At 36.6% G+C, this 25,417-nt stretch overlaps 1 protein-coding gene across 5 annotated transcripts in view; it reads left to right on the top strand.

Annotated features, from left to right (window-relative positions):
- Window positions 1-25,417, top strand: part of KCNIP4 (potassium voltage-gated channel interacting protein 4) — a 1,054,021-nt gene that overhangs the window by 1,026,605 nt on the left and 1,999 nt on the right. For all 5 annotated transcript variants that reach the window (XM_074274536.1, XM_074274533.1, XM_074274535.1 and 2 more), the window contains 5 exons: window positions 3,045-3,114; window positions 10,588-10,658; window positions 20,056-20,163; window positions 22,466-22,570; window positions 22,833-22,895. In XM_074274536.1, the coding sequence (XP_074130637.1) occupies window positions 3,045-3,114; window positions 10,588-10,658; window positions 20,056-20,163; window positions 22,466-22,570; window positions 22,833-22,895 (417 nt within the window). The remainder of the gene's footprint in view (window positions 1-3,044; window positions 3,115-10,587; window positions 10,659-20,055; window positions 20,164-22,465; window positions 22,571-22,832; window positions 22,896-25,417) is intronic.

Raw genomic sequence — 25,417 nt, 5'->3', positions numbered from 1 at the left:
CAGGTCAGAGAAGCAAGGGACTGTCTGCTGCCCAAGGAGCACACTACCAAAGTATGGGTAGACTCTGAACTAGAAACTTTGTAGTAGCAAAAAGCAAAGAAATAAACAGCTGGGGCCAACAACTGAAGGAATGGTTAAAAAATATTGGTATATCAATCAAATGGGAAATTACTGCACCAAAGGAATAAATATCCAAGATAAAAGAGAGAGGGGAGGGGAGGGGAGGGCGAGAGAGACAGAGAAAGACAGAGACAACAGACTCAAAGAAGCATGGGAAGACTTGTATGAACTGATACAGAGTAAAGAAGGAAGAGAAAGAAAATTATACATACTGATTACAATAACACAAATAAAGATAAAACTTTGCAGAATCAAGTCAAAGGCAGTGGAGTGGCCAATATTGGAACCAATATCTGAGGTTAAAATACATTTCTTTTCTCTTAAGAAAAAAACATTTAACTATAAAATCAAAATCTCCTAGTGATAGTGAGAGGTAGTGAGTTGTAGGTTTTCAAATAAGGGATACTTGAACACTAAAGATTTCATAGATAATTTCTATAATTATCTATTGATGTATGATCTCTGTTGTCTCAATAACTCAGACTCTAATTTTAGGATTGGGGCATTTTTCTACTTTCGGTGTGCTGTGATATTATTATTGTATCCCTACAAAAAACATAACAATGAAGGAAAGTGAATATTACTATTCACATTTTATATATGTCCCCGTGCATGTTCTCTTGAACATGCTGACTTTACTTTGTAAAGTTTTGGTTTCCTATAATTCTCTTATTTATTATTGTAAATTATCAATTATCTATTATTCTCTTAAATTGTTGATTACCATGTATAATATTGAATTACGTTCATATATCACAACTTATTTAATCATTCTGCAGTTGATGGGAAGCTTTTATCTTTCAGTTCTTTTCTTATTTTTTCCCTTTTTTCTAAGTCACCCATAAAATTTTCTTAATTATAAAATGCCAGACAAATGAAAGCTATCACTATTATTATTTGTATGCATTTTCTGTTTTGAATAGATTGCCTGTGAGGTGAAGAAAGTGGCTCTTATTAATTCTGAAGCTAACTCTAAATTCTGAAAGAGATAGGAGAAAAAGGGAGAAAAACAGAATTTAAAGATAAAGGCTACCTATAATATTTTGATCCTCACAACACTCCCATGAGATAGATATTTAAAATAGTATTATTCCCATTCTATAGCTATGAAAATTATGATTGAGAGTAGTTATTCTAGTAGTTATTCTATCATTGCTGATAAATGGCAGAGCTCAAATTCAAAACCAGGTCCAAATTCAGTGCTATTTTTACCTACTCCCTATGCAGTGTGACTTTTGAAATACTGTTTCTTTACACTAGGGAGGGAAGTGATCATATCAACTAAATGACCAAAAATAGTTAGGAAGACTGGTGATTCAATGGACTCCGGCCTTTCTTCACTAATCATCCTCACCTCTTGTCAACAGTATTTTCACTCATCTACAAACTTCCATCTCTGACCCTCCATAAACTCACCACCACTTAGCCAAGATTCAAGTTTCTACTCTTATTTCTATTACAAACAGATGCCTTGTGTTGACATAACCACTGAACCATATGTTTTCAATATGTAAAAGTCTATCAGTCAACAAACACTTATTGAATACTTACTACCCACCAGGCCCTGAGCTGATTGCTGGAGAAAGGAAAGGGTTTGGAAAAACCAGCCCAATACACATGGTAAAAATGGGATGTTATTGTTGTTATTTATCCTTCCTTCTCAAGGAGGACCATGACTTCAGGGAGATGATGCCATGAGATGCAAGTGAGTTGGATTTAAGTGAGGGGGGTTGTATGCAGCTGCCAGCCTCACTTTCTCCTCCAGAGCCACCTGGGCCAGTGGCCTGATATAGACCAGGGTGAGTGGACATGGCCCTGGATGCAGTGGGAGACCTTGACCTTTTTAAGCTAAGGTCTTTAACAGGTCTCAGCTCCCAGTCAGTGATTAAGGCCAGGTAAGAATTGAGGCAAAGAAAGGCCTCTTTTACCTAGTCAAAATAAAGTGAAAAAAATCAATCTGAAAGTGGAATATCTTCAGGATTTCTGGTCAAAACAATAACAATTGCTATTTACATTCACTCTGAACCAATCGGGGCCCAAGCAATGACCAATTGGAGCTTGACATGGGATCTATTATTCAACAATCAATAAGAACCAGAGATAGAAGGGGAGGGAGAGGGAGGAGGGAAGATAAGGAACTAAGAAAGAAATCCCTCTTGTAGGATTTGAAATGAAGGTTTTCATTTGCCACTGCAGATGTTTCTGTCACTGCCATAGTGTCAAGAATCAAAAAGCTATGTTGACCAGAAAATCTGAGTCAGTTATTGTAAACAGTGTTTTTGAGATATTTATGAACTTTCTTCTTTTTTAGGTACCTGACATTGTCATTTTTGTAAGGGATTACACTGATATCCCATAATCTTTCTCTCTGTTCAAACCACAGAATTGTTTTTCTTTTAAGCTTTTTAAGATGTGGCCTTATGATAGAAGAGTTTTTAAGTAAACCAGGGTCAAAATGACATACAGAAATGGCATACTACATATAATTTCATGCTATATGACTCAAAGATAAAGTATGGCTCATAGAGATAGGGATGAGATTTGCTTTCAATATTATTAAGCTCTCCTGAGTGATGAAACATCTTCCACCAGTGCAAGTTGGCACCTTCTCTGCAACTTGGAGTGGTCTAGAACACTGAGAGGTTAAGTGACTTGTCTTGGGTAACACAGCCACTATGTGTCAGAGGCAAGATCTGAATGCAGATCTTCCTTTGATACAAATACCCTATCCACTATATTATCTTGTCTCTGCATGCTCAAAGCGGTCTCTGTGGGCTTTTTTCTTTCTTCCAAATAAATGTTACACATTTAATTTTTCTAGTACAGAAGATTCAGAGTATGGACAGCTCCCCTTCCAAAGAAAAGCATAAAAATTCATTTTTATGGACAATTCACTCATACTGCTTCTCTGTAACTTTCTTTAGGAATGCCCCAGTGGTGTTGTTAATGAAGAAACCTTCAAAGAGATTTACTCTCAGTTCTTTCCACAGGGAGGTGAGTACAAATGGAGAGTTGTTAACATGTTCGGAAAATGAGCATTCTAGCTGTAATTTGGAATGTGATTTTGATCTTCCTCCTGTCCCTCTGGTTGTTAAAAATAATTGTGTATATTTAAATAATAAACAGCAGTCACAACTGAAAACAACACATGGGTAGTCAGGCCCACTCTTAGAGAGAGAGAGAGAGAGAGAGAGAGAGAGAGAGAGAGAGAGAGAGAGAAGACAGAGAGAGACAGAGACAGAGACAGAAAAAGACAGAGAGAGAGAGGGAGACAGAGAGACAGAGACAGAGAGACAGAGAGAGACAGAGACAGAGACAGAGACAGAGACAGAGAAATAAGAAAAGAAAGAATAAGAAAGAAAGAAAGAAAGGTACCATGATGATTTTAATGAAGATGATGATAAGGAAATATAGCACATATATGATTGTGTTTGAAAATGATTCATTTTCCTTTATCTGTAGGTATAATCTGCAGCACTAACATTTTCTCTATCACTTTTTTAAATCTAGACATTAAGAAAGCCCTGATTTTTAGCATTTTCTGACTTCTAAGGTATAAATGTTCACCCTAAAACATTTAACAATCAGCTTTCCAGAGCTGATTTAAGATGGTTCTAACATGCTCCTTCATTATTGTATGTTTAACATGAAATCACATGCCCTAAAATCTAGGAACTAAAACAAGCAGTAAAATTCCAGTTAGCTTTCTCACAACTATTAGGCTATATTTTCCAACACCCACATAAAAAGGAATGAGAAAGAAACGAGCATTTATATGGGACCTGCTATGTACCATATGCTAAGCACTTTTTCAAATATTATGTCATTTGATTCTCATAACAATCCTGGAGGCAGGTGGTGCTATTCTCATTTTTTACAGCTGAAGAAACTGAGGCACGCAGGATGATATAACTAGTAAGTAAATGAGGTCATATCTGAAATCCAGTCTCCCAACACCAGGCCCAGTGCTTGTGAGTTACTATTGTTATTATTATCATCATCATCATCATTATTATCCCACCTAGTGCCTTAGCATGCTAAAGCATGCTACTGGGCTCCAATAAAGCAGGCAGGATTTTGAAAAAGATTTCAATTTAAATCCATATTTTATATCTGTGTGACCCCAGACAACCCAATTAAACTTCATGAGCCTTAGTTTCTTTAACTATAAAATCTACTTGCAAGGGAAAACACTTTACAAATCTAAAGATCTAGAGAAATGTGAGCCCTGAGCATTATAAAAAAAATTCATTTATATCAATTCATTTCTGCATATAATTTTACATTATTTTAGACTGAAAATTATCAAAAGAATCAATTACATACTCTCTACTAATGTACTCACATACATATCCCTGAAAATTATTACAGCCACAAACACAAATGGAAACCCTTTTTTGTTGCTCAGAGTAATGGATAAAATCATTACATGAAACAAATTCAATCCAGTGTCACATTAAAATTTCATCTTTTTTTAAAAAAAACAGTATTTCTACATTATAGTCTCGCTACTTAAAATATATTCCCTGGCAAAAGATTCCACATTTAGAAAATCCAAATAGATAAGAACAAAATCACTTTCTTTACTTTTAAAAATTCTTTGATTGTCTGTGTTAATCAAAATACATAAATTCACAAGTATTACTTATTACAGGTAGCTATTAATTTTTAAAAGAATCCTGACTTGCAATTTAAAAAATTTATACTGCATAGGCAGATCTGCTCTAATGCTAATGAAGAAAAAAAATGTTTTAAGAAAGAAAATTCAGGAGACAATCATTTCCCCTGACTATAAAAGTCCTTCAGTATCTGAAGGCTTTATGAATTGTTTGATGCTTTTTGATCCTGACAGAACCAAAGAAGGAAAAGTAAAAATGATAGGTTTCTACTATATATGTATATCTGTGTGTATGCATGTATGTGTAGGTTATAGCATATAAATACAGTATTCACACAGCAAAATATATCCCTATATTACATATGTATATACATAGTCATGTAACATCGATTGTGTAATATATATTAGATGTGATTTATATTGCATATCCAGATTTTGTTCTAATGCTTATGAAGGAAAAAAAATGTTTTAGAAAAGAAAATTCAAGAGGCAATCATTTCCCCGACTATAAAAGCCCTTCTTTGGAGAGGTTATAGCAATTAACATACACATTTATTTTAATAGCTTAGCCCTAAGTCTTTGGGAGCACTCTGGATGTATAGGTAGGTACATCAGCTGATTGGTCCAAAAAGGGAGGATATGGATATAGATATACACACACATATTCATATACAAATGTTATGTCAATTTCTTCAAGTAAGAAGAATATAAATCCTTCCATAACTTCTACTGCCTCAAGATGTGAGGGCTGCCCAGTGTTTATCTGAACCATAACTTGTTTTTGAAGAACAGGGTGGCCCTGGGAACAATTGCTTTGTCTCTCTGCAATTGCAAAATAAAGCAATCGTTCTGGCCCTCAGGATCTTTTCCTGTTCTCCATCTCTGAGCCCATGAAGCCATCTGTGGTCATGTCCTTGGGTGTCTGGGCCGCCTCTTCCCAGACCTTTGTGTTCCATTCCCATCTCTCCCATCCATACATTCTCCCAGAATCTCTCTCTCTGCCCCTCTTCACCTCTTGCTTTTAAGTCTCTGTTCTTCCTCTCAGACTCCAGTCTCTGTCTCCTCCTTGAATAATGCCCTCATTTTCTGGTATCGTCTCTTTCTCCAGGTATTCATAGAGGCTTTGGCTGACCTCCTCCATGACTCATTACTTCTGGCCTTGCTTATCTGTGCACATGGTTCCTCCTCCCCCTACTCCTCTGCCAGTAAACTTCTTCAGGACAAGGACTGTTTTAAAAAACCTAATTTCATTGTGATATTCCCAGCTATTATTATTCCACGTTCTGTTGGATGCTCTAGATTGCAATCAATTCTTACTGTTCTTGCTTTCCAGACTAACTGGTTTCTGACAGCTATAGAGAAAAGTCTTATTTGTCCGGCCTCTGCCTATGATTGATTGTGTAGGAATTATTACTATATAGATATCTGTATGTGCATATCAGTGTATCTTCAAGGGACATGTGAATTGTTATCAATATCTAGGAGGAGTGGGAAGAGAATCTAACTTGGAAATATATATTTTATGTGATCTTGGCCCAAGTCATGTCCTCTTTGAGTTTCAGATTCTTTCTCTATAAAACGAGGGATAAACTTCAGTCTCTTCTATGGAGTCCATCCCGAGACTCTTAAGAAACTCACTGAAACCATCCAGTGAAGGGGATTTCAGCACCTTGGATAGAGAATTTTGACATTATTGTTGGGTAGAGAAGAGGTAGTTGAGCCATATAGCTAGTACAGGAGAAAAGGAGATCTTCTTTCTGGTACTATTACTTCCCTTCACTGAACCAGGACTAAGCACTCTCTTATTCCAAAAGCTGGTGTCGGTATCCATTATCATGCAGGAGGTTTGGCCCAACTTTTTTGCTTTTTTTTTTTTTTTTTTTTTTTTTAACAGCAGATCAAATATATGCTGAGTTCAACACAGTGTCTAAGCTACAGTGTCTTGTTAAATTAAGTCTCTTGGGAAGACACATTAAAAGTAGCTTCCCAAAGAGTCTAATTAGGAGTTACATTAGGAGACATATCACTTAATATATTATTATCTAAAAATGCTTTATGATACATTAGACAGCTCTCAGAGAGTTATTTTACACATGTTCTATCTGTAATTCAAATTTAAAATGTCAGTGGGAATGTGTTATAGTTTGATAGGTTGCCTGGGTCCCCGAAGAAATCGTGTAATATTAATAAGTGAAACTTTGTCTTCATTGATGGTGTTGCTTGAGCGTGTGACAGTTTATTCAAATAGACACTGATCACTTGGCACTGAAGTTAGATTTCATTAAATGATGAACTTCTTTATGAAGGGTGAATGCCATGTTATATTAATATAGTTATTGCTTTAAAATTCAAATTAAGTAAAATTAATGTCTTTGGGAAGATTTTTCTTAAAGCAGTGGCAAGTTAGAGCAAGTTTAGTGAAGAAAAAGTTTTTCTATATGACAAACATAATTGGGGAACAGAAAAGTGAGTTCAACTTCTTGGGTGTTTTCCAAATTATATTTGTCATGAAAGGTGGGCAGTGACTGTTCGATGTTATCAGCTACCTCCTTGGTATTAGAAGAAAAAAGATTTTTCCCAAACATAACTTTCTAGAGGAAATTTGGGGAAATCCATCTATTTTGATCAGTACAATTATCTTTCTATAACTTCAAAAAAAATAAATATATTGAAATTACAAAACTTTGAAAATGCTATTTAAAGGGAATAAAGAGTTTGTATTCTATAACAAATATTTCACTCAAGTGAAATCTTAAACCCAGAGAAGATATATATGTTAAAAAGATAAGTCTTCTTAATCAAGCCTTCTTCAGAAAGGATGGGTTTTTTTTTTCTCCCCTTAAATGGACCAGCCAAATAGCTAATCAGTTCACCTCTCCCTGGACTGGGAAAAAGTTCAGAAGCTCATAGACTTGGCACTAGATGCAACTTTAGGGACAATTTTTCTCAATCATCCCCGTATTTAACAGGTGAGGAAACTGATTCCCAGAGAGAATGCGTGTTTTGCTCACATAGGATCAGAAGTGGGGTTTGAACCCTCTGAATGTAAAACCAGCGTTCTTTTTCCTCATTCGAATCTCGTTGCCTCCCTCTTCTACTTGCAGCAGGATGGTTTGCATCTTTTTGAGCACAGAATAGTCTGACAATTCTTGGCAGCCCCAGACTGGCCTGCTCCTGGGCTTATGCTTGGACATGGAAGTATTTTGATCTCAGGAATTTCTGCTTGAAGTGACTTCTGTAACTTGGTTCTTCCTCGGGGCCTTACAGTCTTAGAGAACTGTCAAGAGTACTGAAAGTTTGAGTGATTTTGCCAGAGAGGAACACAGTCAGGATGAAACCTTGAACTCAGGCTCCTGAGGTCTACACTATAGAACTGAGATATACTGTCCAGTGGTCCTCAAACTTTTTAAATAGGGGGCCAGTTCACTGTCCCTCAGACTGTGGGAGGGCCAGACTATAATGAAAACAAAAGCTCACACTCTGTCTCCACCCCTCAGCCCATTTGCCATAACCCGACAAGCCGCATAAACATCCTCAGCCCACCCCATCTGGCTCACGGGCCTTAGTTTGAGAACCCCTGATTTAGGGAAAGACATCTGTAAGATTCCAGTCACTCAGTCAAGCACCTATTTAGCACCTACTGCTTACCAGGCAAGCCCTGAAGCTACAAGGACAGAAATGAAACTGTCCCATTTTGTAGCCTATCTATTAAGACAAGTTCATAAAGAAAAAGATAAAAGAGACATCTAAAACACACACTACTTTATGAGGAAAAGCCTCATGACAAAAGTAACCCTCAAGCTGAGCTTTGAGAGAAATCTGAAGCGATTTCTAAGAGGCAGGTTGCAGTCAGTGCATTACAAGTATGGGGTACACTTACTCTTTGCAGAGGCATGGAGACAGGAGACTACAGTCTCATAAGAAAGAAGACCAATTTGGGCCGGCCTTATTACAGAACCAGTGTACAAATAAGACTGGAATAGTGGCAGGAGTCAGGTTAAGAAGAGATTTAAAGGCAAAACTGAAAGTTTTTATTTGATTTTGGAGGTAATAGGGAGCCAGTGGAGTTCACTGAGGAGAGGAGTAATAGAGATAGTCTGGTGTTTAAGAAATATGTTGCTGGAAGCTGGAGAATGTATTATAAAGAGAAAAACCTGGAGGTGAGGAGAACAGCAGGACTTGCATTAGAGATTGTGAGTAGAAAAGCAGATGGATCCAAGAGTTATTATGGATATAAAATGAACACAATACAGAAAGTGATTAGTGAATGAGCATGAGAAAGAATGAAGAGTCGAGATATTATACAGTTCTACAAACCTGGTGACTAGGAGAATGAAGGCACCTAAGCCAGAAAAAAGGAAGGAAGATGGATTTCTAGGGATAGGTTGGGCTTGAAATGTCCTGTAGGACATCTACTTTCAAATGTCCATTGAGTAGTCAATAAGGGATGGTCTTGGAGCATAGGAGAGAGATAAGATTACTACATGAATGCACACTCAATACCGGCTGCTAGGACTGATAGGGACAGGAAAAGCAGGACTGCTGTAATTATTACTGATCAAACGAGTGTTTGATATTGGGATATTACAAGGGGTTTTATGTTAATAATTGTTATAATGAAGTTAATAGCCCCTAGGATGGAAGATACTCCTTATATACATGTGCATGTGCATGAATGTAAAAATGTATACTGTGCATTTTCATGATCATATGCATACATAAATATATCTTGACTCCAAATCATCTGCATAGAGATAAACACTGAATCTAAGGACAGAATGAGGGTAGAACACTGGGGAATATAGAATGACAGAGTGATCTAGTATAGGAAACTGAGGAGTAGCCAGACAAATAGAAGACCAAAAGAGAAGAAGACCATCAAAATACAGAGAGGTCAGAGTTTCTAGGAAAAGCAGGGAGGCAGCAAGGTCAAAAGTTACAGCAAGCTCAGGAAGGATGAGGCTTCTGACTTTTGGGCAGAGAGCAGATTCAGATGAGTGATCAAATCCAAAATCAGATTACCAAGTGTTAAGAAATGACTGAGAGAAGTGGAGAGAAGACAGTTTTGTTCTAATATTTGGGGTATAAAGAAGGATAGATACAGATAGCTAGAAGGGGTGGGTAAAGATGTCAAGTGAAGCTTTTTAAAGGTGGGGGAGAGATCTGTCTTTATAAGCTTCTGGGGAAATAGTAGATCTCTGAGATATTTAAGATTAGGAGAGAAAAAGGGGATGATTGTAGAGTTACCACTGGAGCAGTTTGGAATAGCTGGGATCTAGGGTTTTTAGGAGAAAGTCCAATTGTTATCAGAAACCAGAAGGAAGACAAAATGAACAATGATGTCAAGGGGTTTTGAGATGAGAGACGGAAAAATTGGGGAGATGGGGCTCTCATTTTTTCCAATAAAATGTGAAATGAGAAATTAGGAGAAGGATTAGTGTGGGAGGCTTAAGTGAAGACAATTCTGAAATAGTGGCTGTGGGAATTATGGCAGAATCAGGGAGAAGGTGCCAATCTACATAAATGAGGAGAGTTTACTAAAGAAGAGTTCCCTATAGCAAAGAAATCATTAGTTAGACCCAAATGCAACTTTTTTCTAGAATGAATTCATGAAGATTTTTCTTTACACAAGATGAAAATTCAAAGAGAACTTACTTAAATTCAATTAATCAGAATATGCCACTTTCTAATTTATTTTTTACCAAAATGCTATTGTGATGCAATACAAGGGGAGAGAAAAATTTTGACAGACATCAACTGTATGTTTTATAAGTTAAAAAAAAAGTTTGCAAGCTATTTTTTAAAATTTGCCTAATCAAAAATATTCTTGTTTTCTTTTTTAATTTCAGATTCAACAACATATGCACATTTTCTGTTCAACGCATTTGATACCGATCACAATGGATCTGTGAGCTTTGAGGTAAGACTTATATTTGACAACTGTTCTGACAACTGTTGCTTTAAAATTTCTAAAAATTATTGACAATTTAAGAATTTCATCATATTTGAGCATGAAAAGTAAAAACAAGAAAAATGACATACAGGAATCTTTTTTCAGCACTGAAATTCAAGATACTTTTAAATTACGTATCACTCCAGAGCAATGAAAATTATAATTTACTGTTAGTTAGCCGAACACTTCAAATATCTCTGGCATGGAAAAAAGGTTAAGTATCCTAATTTTATTAGTCATAGCCATTTGAGGGAAGCCCCCTAACAGAATAGTAAAGCTTCAGTTAATGAATCCCCTAGGATTAAAGCTCTCTGATAACAAAGTTAGCCCTAATGTGGAAAAGACATCTTAATTTGTGGAGGCCAGGAGGGCTAGAAACAGTAGGATGATGTAGGTGGCAGATGAAACAAGAAAGCTATGGAAGTGATGGTAGCTGAGAAAATGGCAGCAAATGGAACATTAACAGCTAAAATTAAGGGATACTGAAGTTAAGGGCATTGAGAAACGGAGATAGAGCAGGAGAAAGAGAAAATGTCGGCAATGTCATTGCATGAATGGGCCAACAAATTCATTCTATTACTTCTTATATTTCTGTTTTGCTGCAATTAGAGGCTGAGTGAATACAGGCTACATGCCTAAGATGAAATCTTTTTGAAATGCAAAAAAGAAATTTATGCATGTTTTGCTGTATACAAGCAAGATGATGGGCTCTAGGGAAAATATATTTAGTTCAGAGTAAACATTGTCTCAGTAGGGGGTGACACAAACATGGGATGTTATAACTACAATATAGAATATTACATGAGAGAGCACAAAGCAAGAACTTGTTTGAAGAGCAGGGGAAGCTTCCTTGATGGGGTGCTATTTGAGTTAGTCTTTAAAGGATGGAAATATGGTCACGAAGAGAAGCGTTAGGTACAACTGATGACTGAAAACAACAACAGGGACTTGTCAAATGAAGAAGGGGAAGAAAGGCATAGGCACAGAAAAATGGTGTAAAAAGGGAAAAAAAAGAATCGTAGGTGTATTTATGGGGCAGTAGTTATCATGGGGATGCTTTTAAGGCTCTTCTCACTTCCCCCCAAGCAGAACTATAAATTCCGTTAGATCAGAGACTGTCTCCCTTAAAAATAATCGTTTCCCTGGAGCTGATCATATTGCCCCCTTCAGCAAAGCATGAATTAATGTCTTGTTTTGCATCCAAAAGGTCTCATTTTAAAGGTGGGGCTGGATCAAAAATTCACATGCCCTTCTTTTTACTGCTTCATCTCTAATTCTTCCCACCTCCACTCAGCCCCTTTTTCTTCCCCTTTTCTTGGGGCAGAAAAGAATAGGAGACTCAGTGATAGGCTGAAATACCTACCCCCCCCAAAGTGATTCAGTCAACTAGTTTTTCTTATGTGTCAGCCACCTGCAGGATTGGACATTAGGGTTGTGGATGTCAAGAGGAAAGACCTGCTGTCAACGAGCTTGCAGTCTAAGGAACATCTATAGAGCCACAACTACAGATACAATAATGGACTGAAAGATCTGCTGAATCAGAGCAATGAAGAGCCCCCAGTCTCTAAGTTTGGTGGTGATGATAAAGATCTTCCCCTCCCTGTCACATCCCCTTCAGGAGGTGATTCTCTACTGAAATGAGGAGACAAAAGACCAAAGAACAAGGAATAATAATTTCATAGTTTAGGTTGTGATGACCCCAGATAGCCAGAATGGTAGGGTTCAAGGTTATATATAATGTGAGTTCTCTTCTCCAGCCCAGAACAGACATGCTGATCAAGGTTAAAGCCATACCTGCAGACACTGGAAGCAAACTCATTTATAATCAGGAATCAGGCTCCCAAAATACCATCCACTGTGGAGTGGGTGGTACTAGGGGGTGGGGAGGAGCAAAGCAGCTCAGCAGGAAAATGAGAAACTTTTATTATATCTATAGGAAGGAGCATAAGTGGGACAGAGATGCAGACAAGAGTAGAGAAAGTAGACCAGAAAGACAATGTCCTGCTCATCCACCATGTTTCACAGCCACAGAGTATGTACCGACACTTGGAAGTAAGAAAAAAAACGCTCCATCCCAGGATGCTGCTTTTCCCAGCTGGGGAACATCCACCAATATTTCAGGTTCACTGCCTCGGAGGGATACAGCTTTTGGCCGAGATGTCCACTGTTTACCATCAGCCCACTCTTCTGTCCAGTGCCTCTCTGGCCACTTCTCTGCTATCTCTCATGTAGCCATTGCTTCGTAAAATATAAAATATTTGTAACTCTTCTCTCCTGCTTTAAAAACTAAAAAGGGATGGTGTCATTTCTCAAGATTCTGTGAGGTCATTCACATTCACATTGTGAGATTTTCGATACCAATTTTGCTCCTGGGATGGATGTCCCACAAATCTTCCCAAATGGGACTGAGTACAGGCCACTTCAAGCCTTTAGAGAAGCCAGATGTGGAAGGACAAATTTGGCTTGTTGCTAATAGAAGATTCTCTTTAATTTCTGAAATATGGCTGGATAGAACATAAATTATCTATTTTCTAGCAAAAGATAAAAATAGGAACTAAATCATCTAATAAAGAATTTTGTTTTTAATTTCTATCCTTACATAATTTGTGGTGAACTAGTAGGGCAAGAAGAGTATTTGTTTTCTGGAGGTAATAAAGCTACTCTCTCCTACACACACACACACACACACACACACACACACACACACACACACACACATACACACACCACACACATACACACCCCACACTCACATCTCTCCAAGCAAATGATTTTCTACTTAAAAAAAGAAGCAGAAGACCAGTCTGAATGGGTAACCTGAGAAAGGAACAGAAGGAAAGTTTTTCCTTGCTTTGTGCTTCTGGAAAGCATATTGGGATGCCCCACAAAGGGCAGAGGAAGTGATTCATGCTCATTACTGTCTCCAAAAAAAAAGAGGACAAATAAAACCTACCTCTGTAGGGGGGAAAAAAACCTCCTTTTTTTCTTTTTATTTAAGATGCTATGGTGTAAGAATATAGGAATCAAACTAGAGCTCAGTAAAGTTGCTGCCAAAAGCTTTTCAGCAGTTTTGTGCATCTGGGAGCAAATGAACCAGTCCCTTCACAGATAAAACTAAGAAGGTACAAATGCAAGTACTCTTGAAAGCAAATTGAGTTTTTGGCAAGTGCTTGCAGCTTCCTGCTTGACGGATTTCAATTACCATGTGGAAAAGCTAGGAACAAAAATGAGATAGGCTACACTGAGTTCCATTTTACATCAGCACAAAATAAGGTGGAAATTCATTTTTAAATAACTGTTTATTGAAATGAAGATTGCATCATGCAGAAAAGACTGCATAACCCCAGATGTCATTAAAATAGGGGAAAAAACTGTTTCGTGTTAGAGGTCCCCATCTGTCTCCTGCCAGAGCTAGCCAGCACACAGCAAAAGAAGGTGCTACAAGAGGAATTAATAAAACTCGTTCTTTTATTTTAACCAATGGACTCGGATTCCCAGCCTTACAATCCTGGGCTCTGCTTGATGAGCTTTCCTCATCTTCCCCAAATCATGCTGCCATATGGACACACAAACACTTGCCTTATGAGAATGAGAACCACTTAAGGACAAGAATGTCTTGTAATTGTACATGTATTCTCAGGGCTAAGCACAGTCTTTGGCACATAAGCAAGAATTTAGCAATGGTTACAAATGAACAAGAAAGGTAAAAAATATCATGTTTTGACTCACATTGAGTCTCCATAGTTCTCTCTCTCTCTCTGGATATGAATGGCATTTTCTATCCCAAGTCTATTGGAATAAGGCAATAAGATTTAAAAAAAAAATTAAGGTGTATTTATAGCTTAGTCTTGGAATTTTTTTTCATTTTTTGGGTAATTATGGATTACTTGGATTAGAAAAGGGAGGGATAGTATAGTAGTTCAAATGTAAAGTGATGTAGATTTGAGATAAGAAGGGTAGGGTGAGAAGAAAAATTCAAAGATGACTCTCAAGTTATATTGTCATATGAGGAAGGGAGAAAAGGAGGAAGAAAAGAATATCCAGAAAGAGGGAGTGATCAACAGTATCAAAAGCCAGAGAAATGTCTTATAGAATAAGGATTAAGAAAGGGATAGGCTATTTAATACTTAGGAGCTATCTAGTAACCAATAAAAGAGAATTATCACGTGGAGGAGGTGAGTATCCATATTACAAAATATTGAAAGGTGAAGTATGATATTGCTTAATAGTTTTTCAGTTGTGTTCGACTCTTCATGATCCCATTTGGTATTTTCTCTGCAAAGATACTAGAGTGGCTTGATGTTTCCTTCTCCAGTTCATTTTTCAAATGAGGAAACTGAGGCAAACAAGGTTATAAACGTCTGAGGCTGGATTTGAACTCTGGAAGATGAATCTTCCTGATTCCAGGTCCAGTTTTCTGTCTACTACACTACCTACTTGCCCCTATAAAGAGATTATTTCTTTGATGTGAGTCACTAGTCATTTTACTATTTATTCATTGGCCATTTTTCTTTCTCTGTTGCTAAGGGGAAGAAAAAAATAGGCTTTTTGTCAGTCTCCTAGGTTGAGATTAGCAACTCTAAGGTCTAACCTTAGTTTAGAGTTCTGTTGTATGCAGAGCTGTCTATGACTTGCTCATCCTCCTGGGAATATAACCATAACTTGAAAACAAGACATAGCATTACAGATTTTGGTTTTGGATTGGTTTGGTTTTGTTTTTTGGTCCAAACCTGAATTTTCATCAATATCAGGAACTTACCTTGTGGAAAAATTCCCTTCCACAATGCAGACTGGCAAATTATCTATAATTTACGATCTAAAGTGTTACCTTGAACATTTGAAAGGTTAAGTGACTTGTCCAAAATCACACAGGTAGTGTGTGTCAGAGACATGATGTGACTTCAAGGTTTTCTAACTCCCATATGCTATGCTGCCTCTCATAGATTTCCAAGTATAAAATCTGTTACTACCTTTTAAAACTGTGTCCATAGGGAGCTTATATAACTAGAAGTGGCTTATGGGAAGCCTCAATACGTATAACCTAGGATCTGATCTGCCACTTCAGAGAGCCAAGGCCATGAGTCCCCGCCATTTAAAAGGTTGGTGGAGGAGAATAAAGAAGCAAAGTCTGGAACAGCCAGAGCTGCTGAATCTCTCCCCCAGTCTCTGAGAAGCCTATTAATCTAGAATTAATTATATCTATAAAAGGAGAACTTTCAGCTTAGTAAAAGAGGGACAAAGAAATGAAGAAAATAACACCTTGAAAAATATAATTGGTCTAATGGAAAAGGTTAAAAAAAAAGCTCACTGAAGAAAATAACTCCTTACAAATTAGAATTGGGTAAATGGAAGCAAATGATTCCAGGAAACATTAAGAAATAATAAAAACAAAGTAAAACCAATGAAAAAAGTGAAATATTTCATTTTTTAAATGTTCACATCATATTTCAAGAAATAGCTTTATCATACCAAATGCTAGTTAAGTAAAAGACCATCACAAGAAGAAAATAGTAAACCCTATTCAAGGAAAATAGCAAGTATAAATTGGAGAGATTAAACAGCATAAAATATATCAAAGAATACACAAGAGTGAATGGGCTCTGCATCAAGGAGTGAAATAGGATCTCATTTCAATCAAGGAGAGAGGGAATATAAAATAGCCAATGGAGTTTCATTTTTGGTTGTCTCTAGAATGACAAGCAAAGTCAAACGAATGATGGAGTCGTTTTGTCTGTACGTGTTCTGTATTCCAAAGCTTCTCTCTATGTGTCTCTCTGTATATGTGCTCTCTCTCTTTTTGTTCTCTTTTATTTTTTTCCTCAGTAGCATTCTACCCTTCTAGATATAATCAGAGAGTCTTCAAGACTTATCCTCCAAGACCATATACTCCAAATTTCCCTTCTCTCTCCCTCCAACGAGGCAGCAAGAAATCTGATATAGGCTGAACGTGAGCAATTCTTTCATCATGTTATCCCAAAAAATCAGATCAAAAGGGGAAAAAATGAGAAAAAAAAAAAAAACTAAGCAAACAAATAAAAGGTAGAAATACTATACCTTGATCCACACCCAGTCTCCACCCTTCTCTCTCTGTGGAGGTGGATGCATCCTCCATCCCAAGTCTATTGGAATTGTCTTGCACTGCATTGCTAAGAGCCAAGTCTGTCACAGTTGATCACATAATCTTGCTGTTATCATGTACAATGATCTCCTGATTCTGCTCACTCACTCAGCAGCAGTTCATGTCTTTCCAGGCTTTTTGAAATCAGCCTGGTCATCCCAAACCATGGGCCTCCACCCAGTTTCCAGTTCCTAGCCACCACAAAATGGGCTGCCACAGACATTTTTGTATATGTGGGTCCTTTTCCTCTTTAATATCTCTTTGCGAGACAGTTCCAGTGCTGGAGATGCACACTTTGATGGTCCTTTGAGCAAAGTTCCAAATTTCTCTCCACACCCAACAATATATATGTCCCATTTTCCCCATATCCCCTCCAGTATTTATTACAATCTTTTCCTGTCCTCTTAGTCCATCTGAGAAGTATGAAGTAGTACCTCAGAGTTGTCTTAATTTGCATTTCTCTAACCAATAGTGATTTAGCTCATTTTTTCATAGGACTAGAAATGGCAAAGCTTTTCTTTCCACCACCACTTTGGAGTTCCTTTCTCCAGGTGATTCTCCCAAAGAGTACCTGGGACTAACTTAGGAAGTCTCGCATGGCAGACCTATTTTTCTCACTCAACATTTTTTTCAGCAAGTTAAGAGTCATCTCCCAAGTAAGTGACAAAGCACAGTCACTCCCTTTCCTAGTTGAATGTGAGTCAGATTATTTACACAAGCAATTGTATTTTTCCTTTTAAATTATAACTATTATGGCTAAATGTTTAATTTATTATTTATTTTTCCATATGTATTCTGTTCAAATCTGTCTTTGCATGACAGGATGAGAATTTGGATCCATGCAATACCAATTATAGTAATTATTGCAGACCAGTTTTTCATTATTTCTTGTATTTTAAGCAATCAATGATTTGTTTCAGATTATTTAGATTTCTGGTTCTCAGTATTCTTAATTCTGTGGTAGAGAACAACCAGCTATTTTCCCTGGGCCTCTAAGAGGTAGGGTTCCTTAAGATGAGCACTGATCATTCCATTCTCACATTCTTCTTGAAAAAATGGATTTGAATCAATGAGAGTACTATGTGTTTTGAGATGGCAACTTCTACCCACACCAGTCCAGACCTTAAGCCATTGGGACAACCAATACTAAGAAGAGAGCACATTGAAAGTTTTTCAAAAAAATGAATTTTTCAAAGAAAAAATAATGTAAGGAAACTGAAAAAAAAATTATTTTTACCATAGTTATGTGCTTGAAAAATAGTGTTTTTGGTCCCAAATGAAATAACTCACTATCTAGTTAGTTTTTGCAATGTTTTGTTCGATTTGAAGCCATCCTTTTGAACTAAATCAAAATTATTCTTCCTTAAATGTTTACTTTGTTCCAGAATTTATACCTTAATTGCACTGGGGATAAAGATATAGTAAACGAAACAATCCCTACTCACAAGGAGTTTACATTCTAATGAAAGACAGTGTATAAATGAATCAAATGAACTATCTATGCTAAAAGTGTAAAATGATGAATTTAATAAGGTTACAGATTTTGCAATTAGAATTTAAATGTACTATCATGCTTAAATACCTCAAATTATAGAAATCTCATTGCCATTCTCACCACCAATTCTCATTATTTTAGTTTACTGCTATCGATTTTAAGAGATCCCATCAATGTTGGTACTTACACCTTCTAGGAGTGCAGATCCTCATCCATTACACTTTGCTGTCTTATGTAATTATTGACCTTGTCCTCTAGAATGCACTTAGAACTTTTCTGGGAAAAGATACTATAGATTCATAGAAAAGATGACACCGAGTTTTTTATATAATTTGCTTTTTCACCAATTGTGCTCCTCATTTATATTTAATCATCCATTGAAAGAGGTTTCAGAAGATGCTAAATGTACTAACAAATGCCTGAGAAATCAGAATCCAAGAACGTCATCCATTTTACCAAGTGAATCTTCATTATCTAGTGAAATGTCCAGGAGTTTACAACATTGGCAGCTAATTATCGAGTTTTATGTCATTTTTCCTTTATGCAGATAACACGGAGATCTGCCATCCAGTGCCCATCTCTGTTTTAGGAGAATACTCATCTATTGGATATTTCAAACTAGACGTCTCAAAAACGTTTCAAACTCAGCATATCTAAAACTGAAATTATTCTCATCTCCTCTTGAGTTGAGCTCTCTTCCACATTTCACTGTTTCTGTTTAAAACACTCCCATTCCGCTGGTCTTTCAGGCACATGATCTCAGAGACGACCTTAATTCCTCACCACACATCTAGTCAGTAGCCAAATACTGCTTTTATCTTCTTCCCTGGTCTTTTTTTTTCCTCATTGACCCTATCTATCTCCTCACATAACCACTGTTCAGTTGCCAAATACTGCTTTTTCCCTTCTTCAGTCTTTTTTTTTTTCCTCATTGAACTCATCTCCTCATATAACTTCTGTTCAGTTGCCAAATAAATTCTTTTTCCCTTCTTCACAGTCTTTTTCCCCCTCATTGACCCCATCTATCTCCTCATATAACCACTATTTAGTTCAGGCCCTTAATAGATCTCCCCTAGGTTATTCAGTCTAACTTGGTCTCTCTGCTTTTGCCCCACTTTAGTCATTCTTCTCTGCATCTGTCAAAGTAATATCCCCTAAGCACGCATCTGACCAGGTCATTTCCCCTCCTCAACCAACATAGGTGACCCCTGACTGAGATGAAGAGTAAACTCTTCTGTTTAGCCTTTAAACTCTCTTACAATATCTCTCCAACCTAAGGCACCAGTTCCATAGTCCGCTGCGCGCCCTCCTATGCTCTATGATCCATTGCCCTTCACTTGCTCCTTATCCCGGACTCCATCTCTGAACTTTTACACTGGTCAAGTTCACCTCATTTTTACTTCAGAAAGTACTCCTTTCCAAATGAAGCCTTCTCTGAATCGCCTCACAGTCATCCCCCTCCCTCCTTAACTCTATTTCATTTAACTAATGCGTATTTATTATCCCACATATTTATTCTATATATATTTGAATATGGATTTTTCCTTTTAGAATGTAATAGATTTTTTGTTGTGGTCTCTGAGAGTAGGAATTGTTTCATTCTTTATATTCATATTCCCAGAACCTAGCACCATGCCTGGCAGATAGTTATTGATGTCTTTGGGTAAAATGTTTGATGGCTCATTGATTTGTCTAGATTTCACTGCACCCTATTAAGTTGCAATTTTCTCTCTTTTTTTTTTTTCCCTTAGGACTTTGTGATGGGTCTTTCCATTTTGCTTCGAGGGACAGTGCAAGAAAAACTCAACTGGGCATTTAATTTGTATGACATCAATAAAGATGGATATATAACTAAAGAGGTAATAATTATCTTTTAGGAATAGCTGTTTTCACATTTTCTTTTTCAAACCAATTTCATTTTCAACACTGAGGAGTTTTAAATTAAATTATACAATAGTCAAAGACTTTATAACTGATCTGAGCAACCAAAAATATTGCATTGAATTAGTTTTAGGGAAAAATATTCTGAAAAAATGGTGTTTGAGCTTAAGAGATTTTTATAGATCCACAAAAAAGCTAAATTTTTCTATTTAAAAAGGGGGGAAGAAGGGTTTGACCATATGATTGCTTTCAGTTATAAAATATTCTACACATATATAACATATAGATAGCCTTTGTTCTTTTAAAAAAAAATTCTTTCTAATATTGACACATTTTGTTTTGATACAATCATTTCCCAATAAAATTTCTCCATAAAACCTTCCCTTAAAAATGTGGTTGAACAAGGTAAGGGATATGATTGTGATGGAATACTACTGTGCTATAAGAAATGATGGATTCATTGATCTTAGAAAAACATGGAAACACAAGAAATAATGAAGAGTGAAATGAGCATAACCAAGACAATATTGAATACAGTAATAACATTATTTTTAGAATGAATAAGTCATTTTGACTATTACAAATATTCAAATTAATTATAAAGGACATATGAAGAAAAGATGTTATCTGCATACAGAGAAAAAATGATAAATAGAAGTGTATATAATATAATTTTACCTATTATACACACATATGTATTTGTAACTAATGGTATCATGAGAATGAGAGGGTGAGAATGAGAATAAAAAACGATTGCATTTACACAATAATTTTATTATATATTTAAAACTCTAGCAAGTTGTACAGAATAGATTTGCAATTTTATGTGCATTTTTAAAAATTATACTATGTTGTGGAAATGCTTGTTTTATTCCACAAATTAAAAATAAATATGAAAAAAGTTAAGTAAAATAATTTAATTATGACTAATAAAAGATGCTTTCTGATGCTATTCTTTATCATTTCCTAACAAAAAAGCAAATGATTTTAGCTTTAGTTAACAGAATGTTATTCACTATATTTGACCTGAGTTTTTTTTTTCTCTTAGTTATCATAATTTACACTATTGTGGTCATTGTGGATGTTGTTTATGTTATTCTGCTTTTTTTTTTACTCTTCACCAAATACTGCCAGTCTCTAGATTTTGTACCTGAAAAGGAAGTCAATTCAGCAAGTATTTATTGAATACCTACTTTGTGCTTGGCACTGTGGTAGGTACTTGGAATTTAAAAACAAAGATGAAATAGTACCTTCACCTAATGGGCTTATTTTTCCTAAATAAAAAACAATGATTGCAAAGATAAAGATATAATAAATACAAAATACAGAATAATTTAACAGAGAAAGAACAGTAATTACAAGGAGACCGCTGATGGATGGAATCCAAAGCAGCTTTGGATTCTACAAAAATGACATTTCAAAATAAAAGAATTCTCATACTTGCTAAGTTTGAAAAGATGGCAAAATAGTAAAAGTGTGCAGGGCAATGGAATTAAATGTTGGAAGTCTAGGGGGTAGCAGACATAGCAGTCTATGTTGTAGAAGTTGTAAATTAGTTCATCTCTGCTAGAAAGTAATTTGGAATCATACAAAAAGAACTTCTGAATCATTTATTTGTTTGATGCAGAAATCCATTTACTAGGATTTATACCCCAGGAGATTGACTGCAAATTTAATAAAAAAAAATTAGCCAATATATACAAAAATATTTATAGTGCATTGTTTGTGATGATAGAATTGGGAAACATTATTTATAAAAGATTTTAAAGCAAATAAATTGTGATTGAAATATTTGTGTGTATGACAATGTTAGTGCGATATTATCTTTCTGAAACAAATGACAAATATGAGGTGATATAGAGTGAAGAAACAGAATCCAAAAAACAATAAATGCAATGACTACAAAAATGTTAACATAGGCCTAAATGGTAACAAAATTCAGAGATAAATTATAGGCAAATTCAAGTTAACACAAATAAACAGTCTACTTCAAAGTAGAAAATAGCATATATATATGTATGTATATATATATATATATATATATATATATATATATACATATATATATAAGTCAAAATAATTTGAAGGCTTTTGCTTAACCATTTTTAGGGAATGTCTTTTGCAGAAGATGGGTGTTTTTTGGGTGTTTGTTGGAAAATGCCTAATGTTAAACAAAATGCAGTTTTGAGATGTGAAAAAAAAAATGAAATAATGAAAAACAGGGTGTTTCTGCCATCCACATAAGAGTAATGTCTTATTCAGGTTCCTTTTTCTTTTCAGGAAATGCTTGACATAATGAAAGCGATATATGACATGATGGGTAAATGTACATATCCTGTTCTTAAAGAGGATGCTCCCCGACAACATGTGGAAACATTTTTCCAGGTAGGAAAAGGACAGTGGGTGAGCAGAGTTAGGAGTTCCTCCACTAACTACTTCCCTATCATTTTTATGGTTTAAAAATATTAGTAAGACATTATAAAAAATATATAATAATAAAAAAATATTAGTAAGACAACTCAAATAGTAAAGATCAGAAAGTGGAACGGGATTCCCTTCAGAGTCAGTGAAAGGTTTCCTTTCATTGGACATCTTCAAAGCGTTTTTATGATTGTAACGCTCACTCCTGTATTTTATTTCTGAACAGAAAATGGACAAAAATAAAGATGGGGTAGTTACCATAGACGAATTCATTGAAAGCTGCCAAAAAGTAAGTACCACAAATAATGCATCACATGTGAGCCTCAGTTAGCTAGGGGCTAGGGGAGATGCTGCAGCTGAGCCCTTTGAAACTTTGGTTCTGTTCTCTGGCCTTGAAGCTGACCCCTCGGCTGCTCCAGGGGGAGTCACAATGTCTGCGGCCAGCTGGGTAGGACCTGGGCCTGATGCTCCAAGCTGGCTGCAGATATTGACTGTTGCCCTGTGCAAGTTCACTTACCCCAGGCTGTCTCAGTTTCCTCATCTGTAAACTGAGCTGGAGAAACAGCAAACCCCTGCAGTGTTTATCAAGAAAGCTCCAAGTGGGACCATGAAGGGTCTGAACAATGTGGTAGACAAAGTCTATCTCCAGTCCTCCTCCCTCATACACTGGCTACATAATCCTGGTGTCCCCTCACTTTTTTGTTGTTGTTGTTGTTGGAAGGGGGAAGGGGTGGCAATCAGGATTAAGTGACTTGCCCAGGGTAACATGGCTGGAAGCGTCAAGTGTTTGGGGCCACAATTGAACGTGGATCCTCCTGACTCCAAGACTAGTGATCTGTTCCCTGCACCCCAACCTGTCTCCCGACTTTCTAAGACTAGAAATTATACATGCTGCTGACCCGTGTTGCGCAATCCCGTATCTGTGTGGATAAACCAGTTTCCACCAAAAATAACTAATTCATTTTCATAGCATTTTGACACAAGCCCAAATTCATAATTTCCTGGCTTTACACATAGCTGAGCATACAGAATCTACTGAGAACAATTTTCATTGTCTATCTATATTTGTTTTTCCCAAAACTTTACAGGAGGGAACTTGGGAGTCAATATTAATAATTTATCTTTTAAAAAATGTGGTCTTAAAAAAAAAAAGCATGTTATCTCACGAGAACAAAATTTAACAGACTATAGACAATCTACTTTCAGGATACAGTAGAGCAGCCTTGACAGGACTAATCATGTGGCACAAATGTGTGGATATTTCTACATCACAATCACACCATATATTGGGGTTCTCCCCAACGTGTGTTTGCCCATTCTCAACAGTGACAAAAGAACTCAAGCTTCCAATTCCAAGTTCAGTTGTGCTTGAATTGTGCCATGCAGGCAAACCAGGCCTTCACTGGTCACAAACAGTAAAGCAGGCACATTCTCTGTAAAAGCAGAGCTTTATTTATTACTGTCTCCTAAGTGTTTTTAAGTAAACACATTTTACATGAATGCTTTGAAAAGGCTAATGGGAAAAATTCTACCTTTTTGCTATCTGGCTGTTAAGTATTCATGAGGCAGTGCAGTAGAATGAAGAGAGCACCCGACAAAGTCAGGAAGCCCTTGATCCCCGTTTTATTTAGGTGCTTTCTAATCATGACCACTCGCCTTTTTGGAACCTCAGTTTCCTCCTCTGTATCACGAGGGACTTGGCCTGGATATGTTCCAAGCACCCTTTCAGCTCTAAATCTATGGCCTTATGATGATCCCATTTCAATCATTAAATATCAGGTTTTTTATGATGATTAAAATAGGATTTTATTTTAAATTCCCAGTCTTCTCCAGTAGTTCTTTCAGCTTATCAACAGTATTTCAGTATACTGATAAAACACACACACACACACACACACACACACAAACTAACCATGATCATTTCATTCGAAAATCCAGCTGCTTCTAGAAATATTCCTGGAAAACAACTTAAAATGACCAGTTTGGAACAATCCACTGAGATCAGTTTCTTACAGACGAGCAGGTCTTATAGCCAATAAATGTTAGAAGAACAACTTCAACCCAAATCTTCCTGGTTCTTAGAGCTCTCTACACTGCTTGCCCCTCACTTATGGAGAGTATCATTAAGACTGCCCCAAAATTCTGCCTCCACATGAGGCTTCTTCGTTGCCACTTTAAAACCACTTGTTTCTAGAAGCAGGCCCATAGAACTCTGAGGATCTACAAGACTTCAAAGAGCAATTAGTCTAGTGCCATCACTTCACTTTGCTCTTTTGTATTTATCCCTGACCTGGTTTGTTTGCTGAGTCTCCTCTCTTCTGCTGTTACAGTTGTTATTTATATTCTCGTATGTTGAATTTGGGAAGGTTTCCATTATTATCTTGAAGTACAGGCGAGAGAAAAACAGGGCTGCCAAAATAATGAAGTTTGAAGAGCGTTTTTATTACTGGCCAGGACTGATCCCCCCAACACCAAGACTGGAGGGGTCAGTAATGAGTGGCCTCAGGGTCATATATTTATAGAAAGAAGAGAGAGACATCAAAATGTTTCTTAATACATTTGTCATAATAAAGGAATTTCTATTCTAAATAGGAGACAAAAAAAGTTATCACTCTAAGGGGTCATTCTCAGGCAGCAATAAGCAGTATCCCCCCCCCCACCAGGCTGGGGTTAAGTGACTTGCCCAGGGTCACACAGCTAGGAAGTGTTAAGTGTCTGAGATCACATTTGAACTCAGGTCCTCCTGAATTGAAGGCTGGTGCTCTATCCACTGTGCCACCTAACTGCCCCTAAGCAGTATTTCTTTAAGCT

This window comes from Sminthopsis crassicaudata, chromosome 6, assembly GCF_048593235.1.
Source record: "Sminthopsis crassicaudata isolate SCR6 chromosome 6, ASM4859323v1, whole genome shotgun sequence".
Classification (NCBI taxonomy): domain Eukaryota; kingdom Metazoa; phylum Chordata; class Mammalia; order Dasyuromorphia; family Dasyuridae; genus Sminthopsis; species Sminthopsis crassicaudata.
The sequence above is the reverse complement of the archived record's forward strand: the minus strand, read 5'-3'. Positions and strand labels throughout refer to the sequence as shown.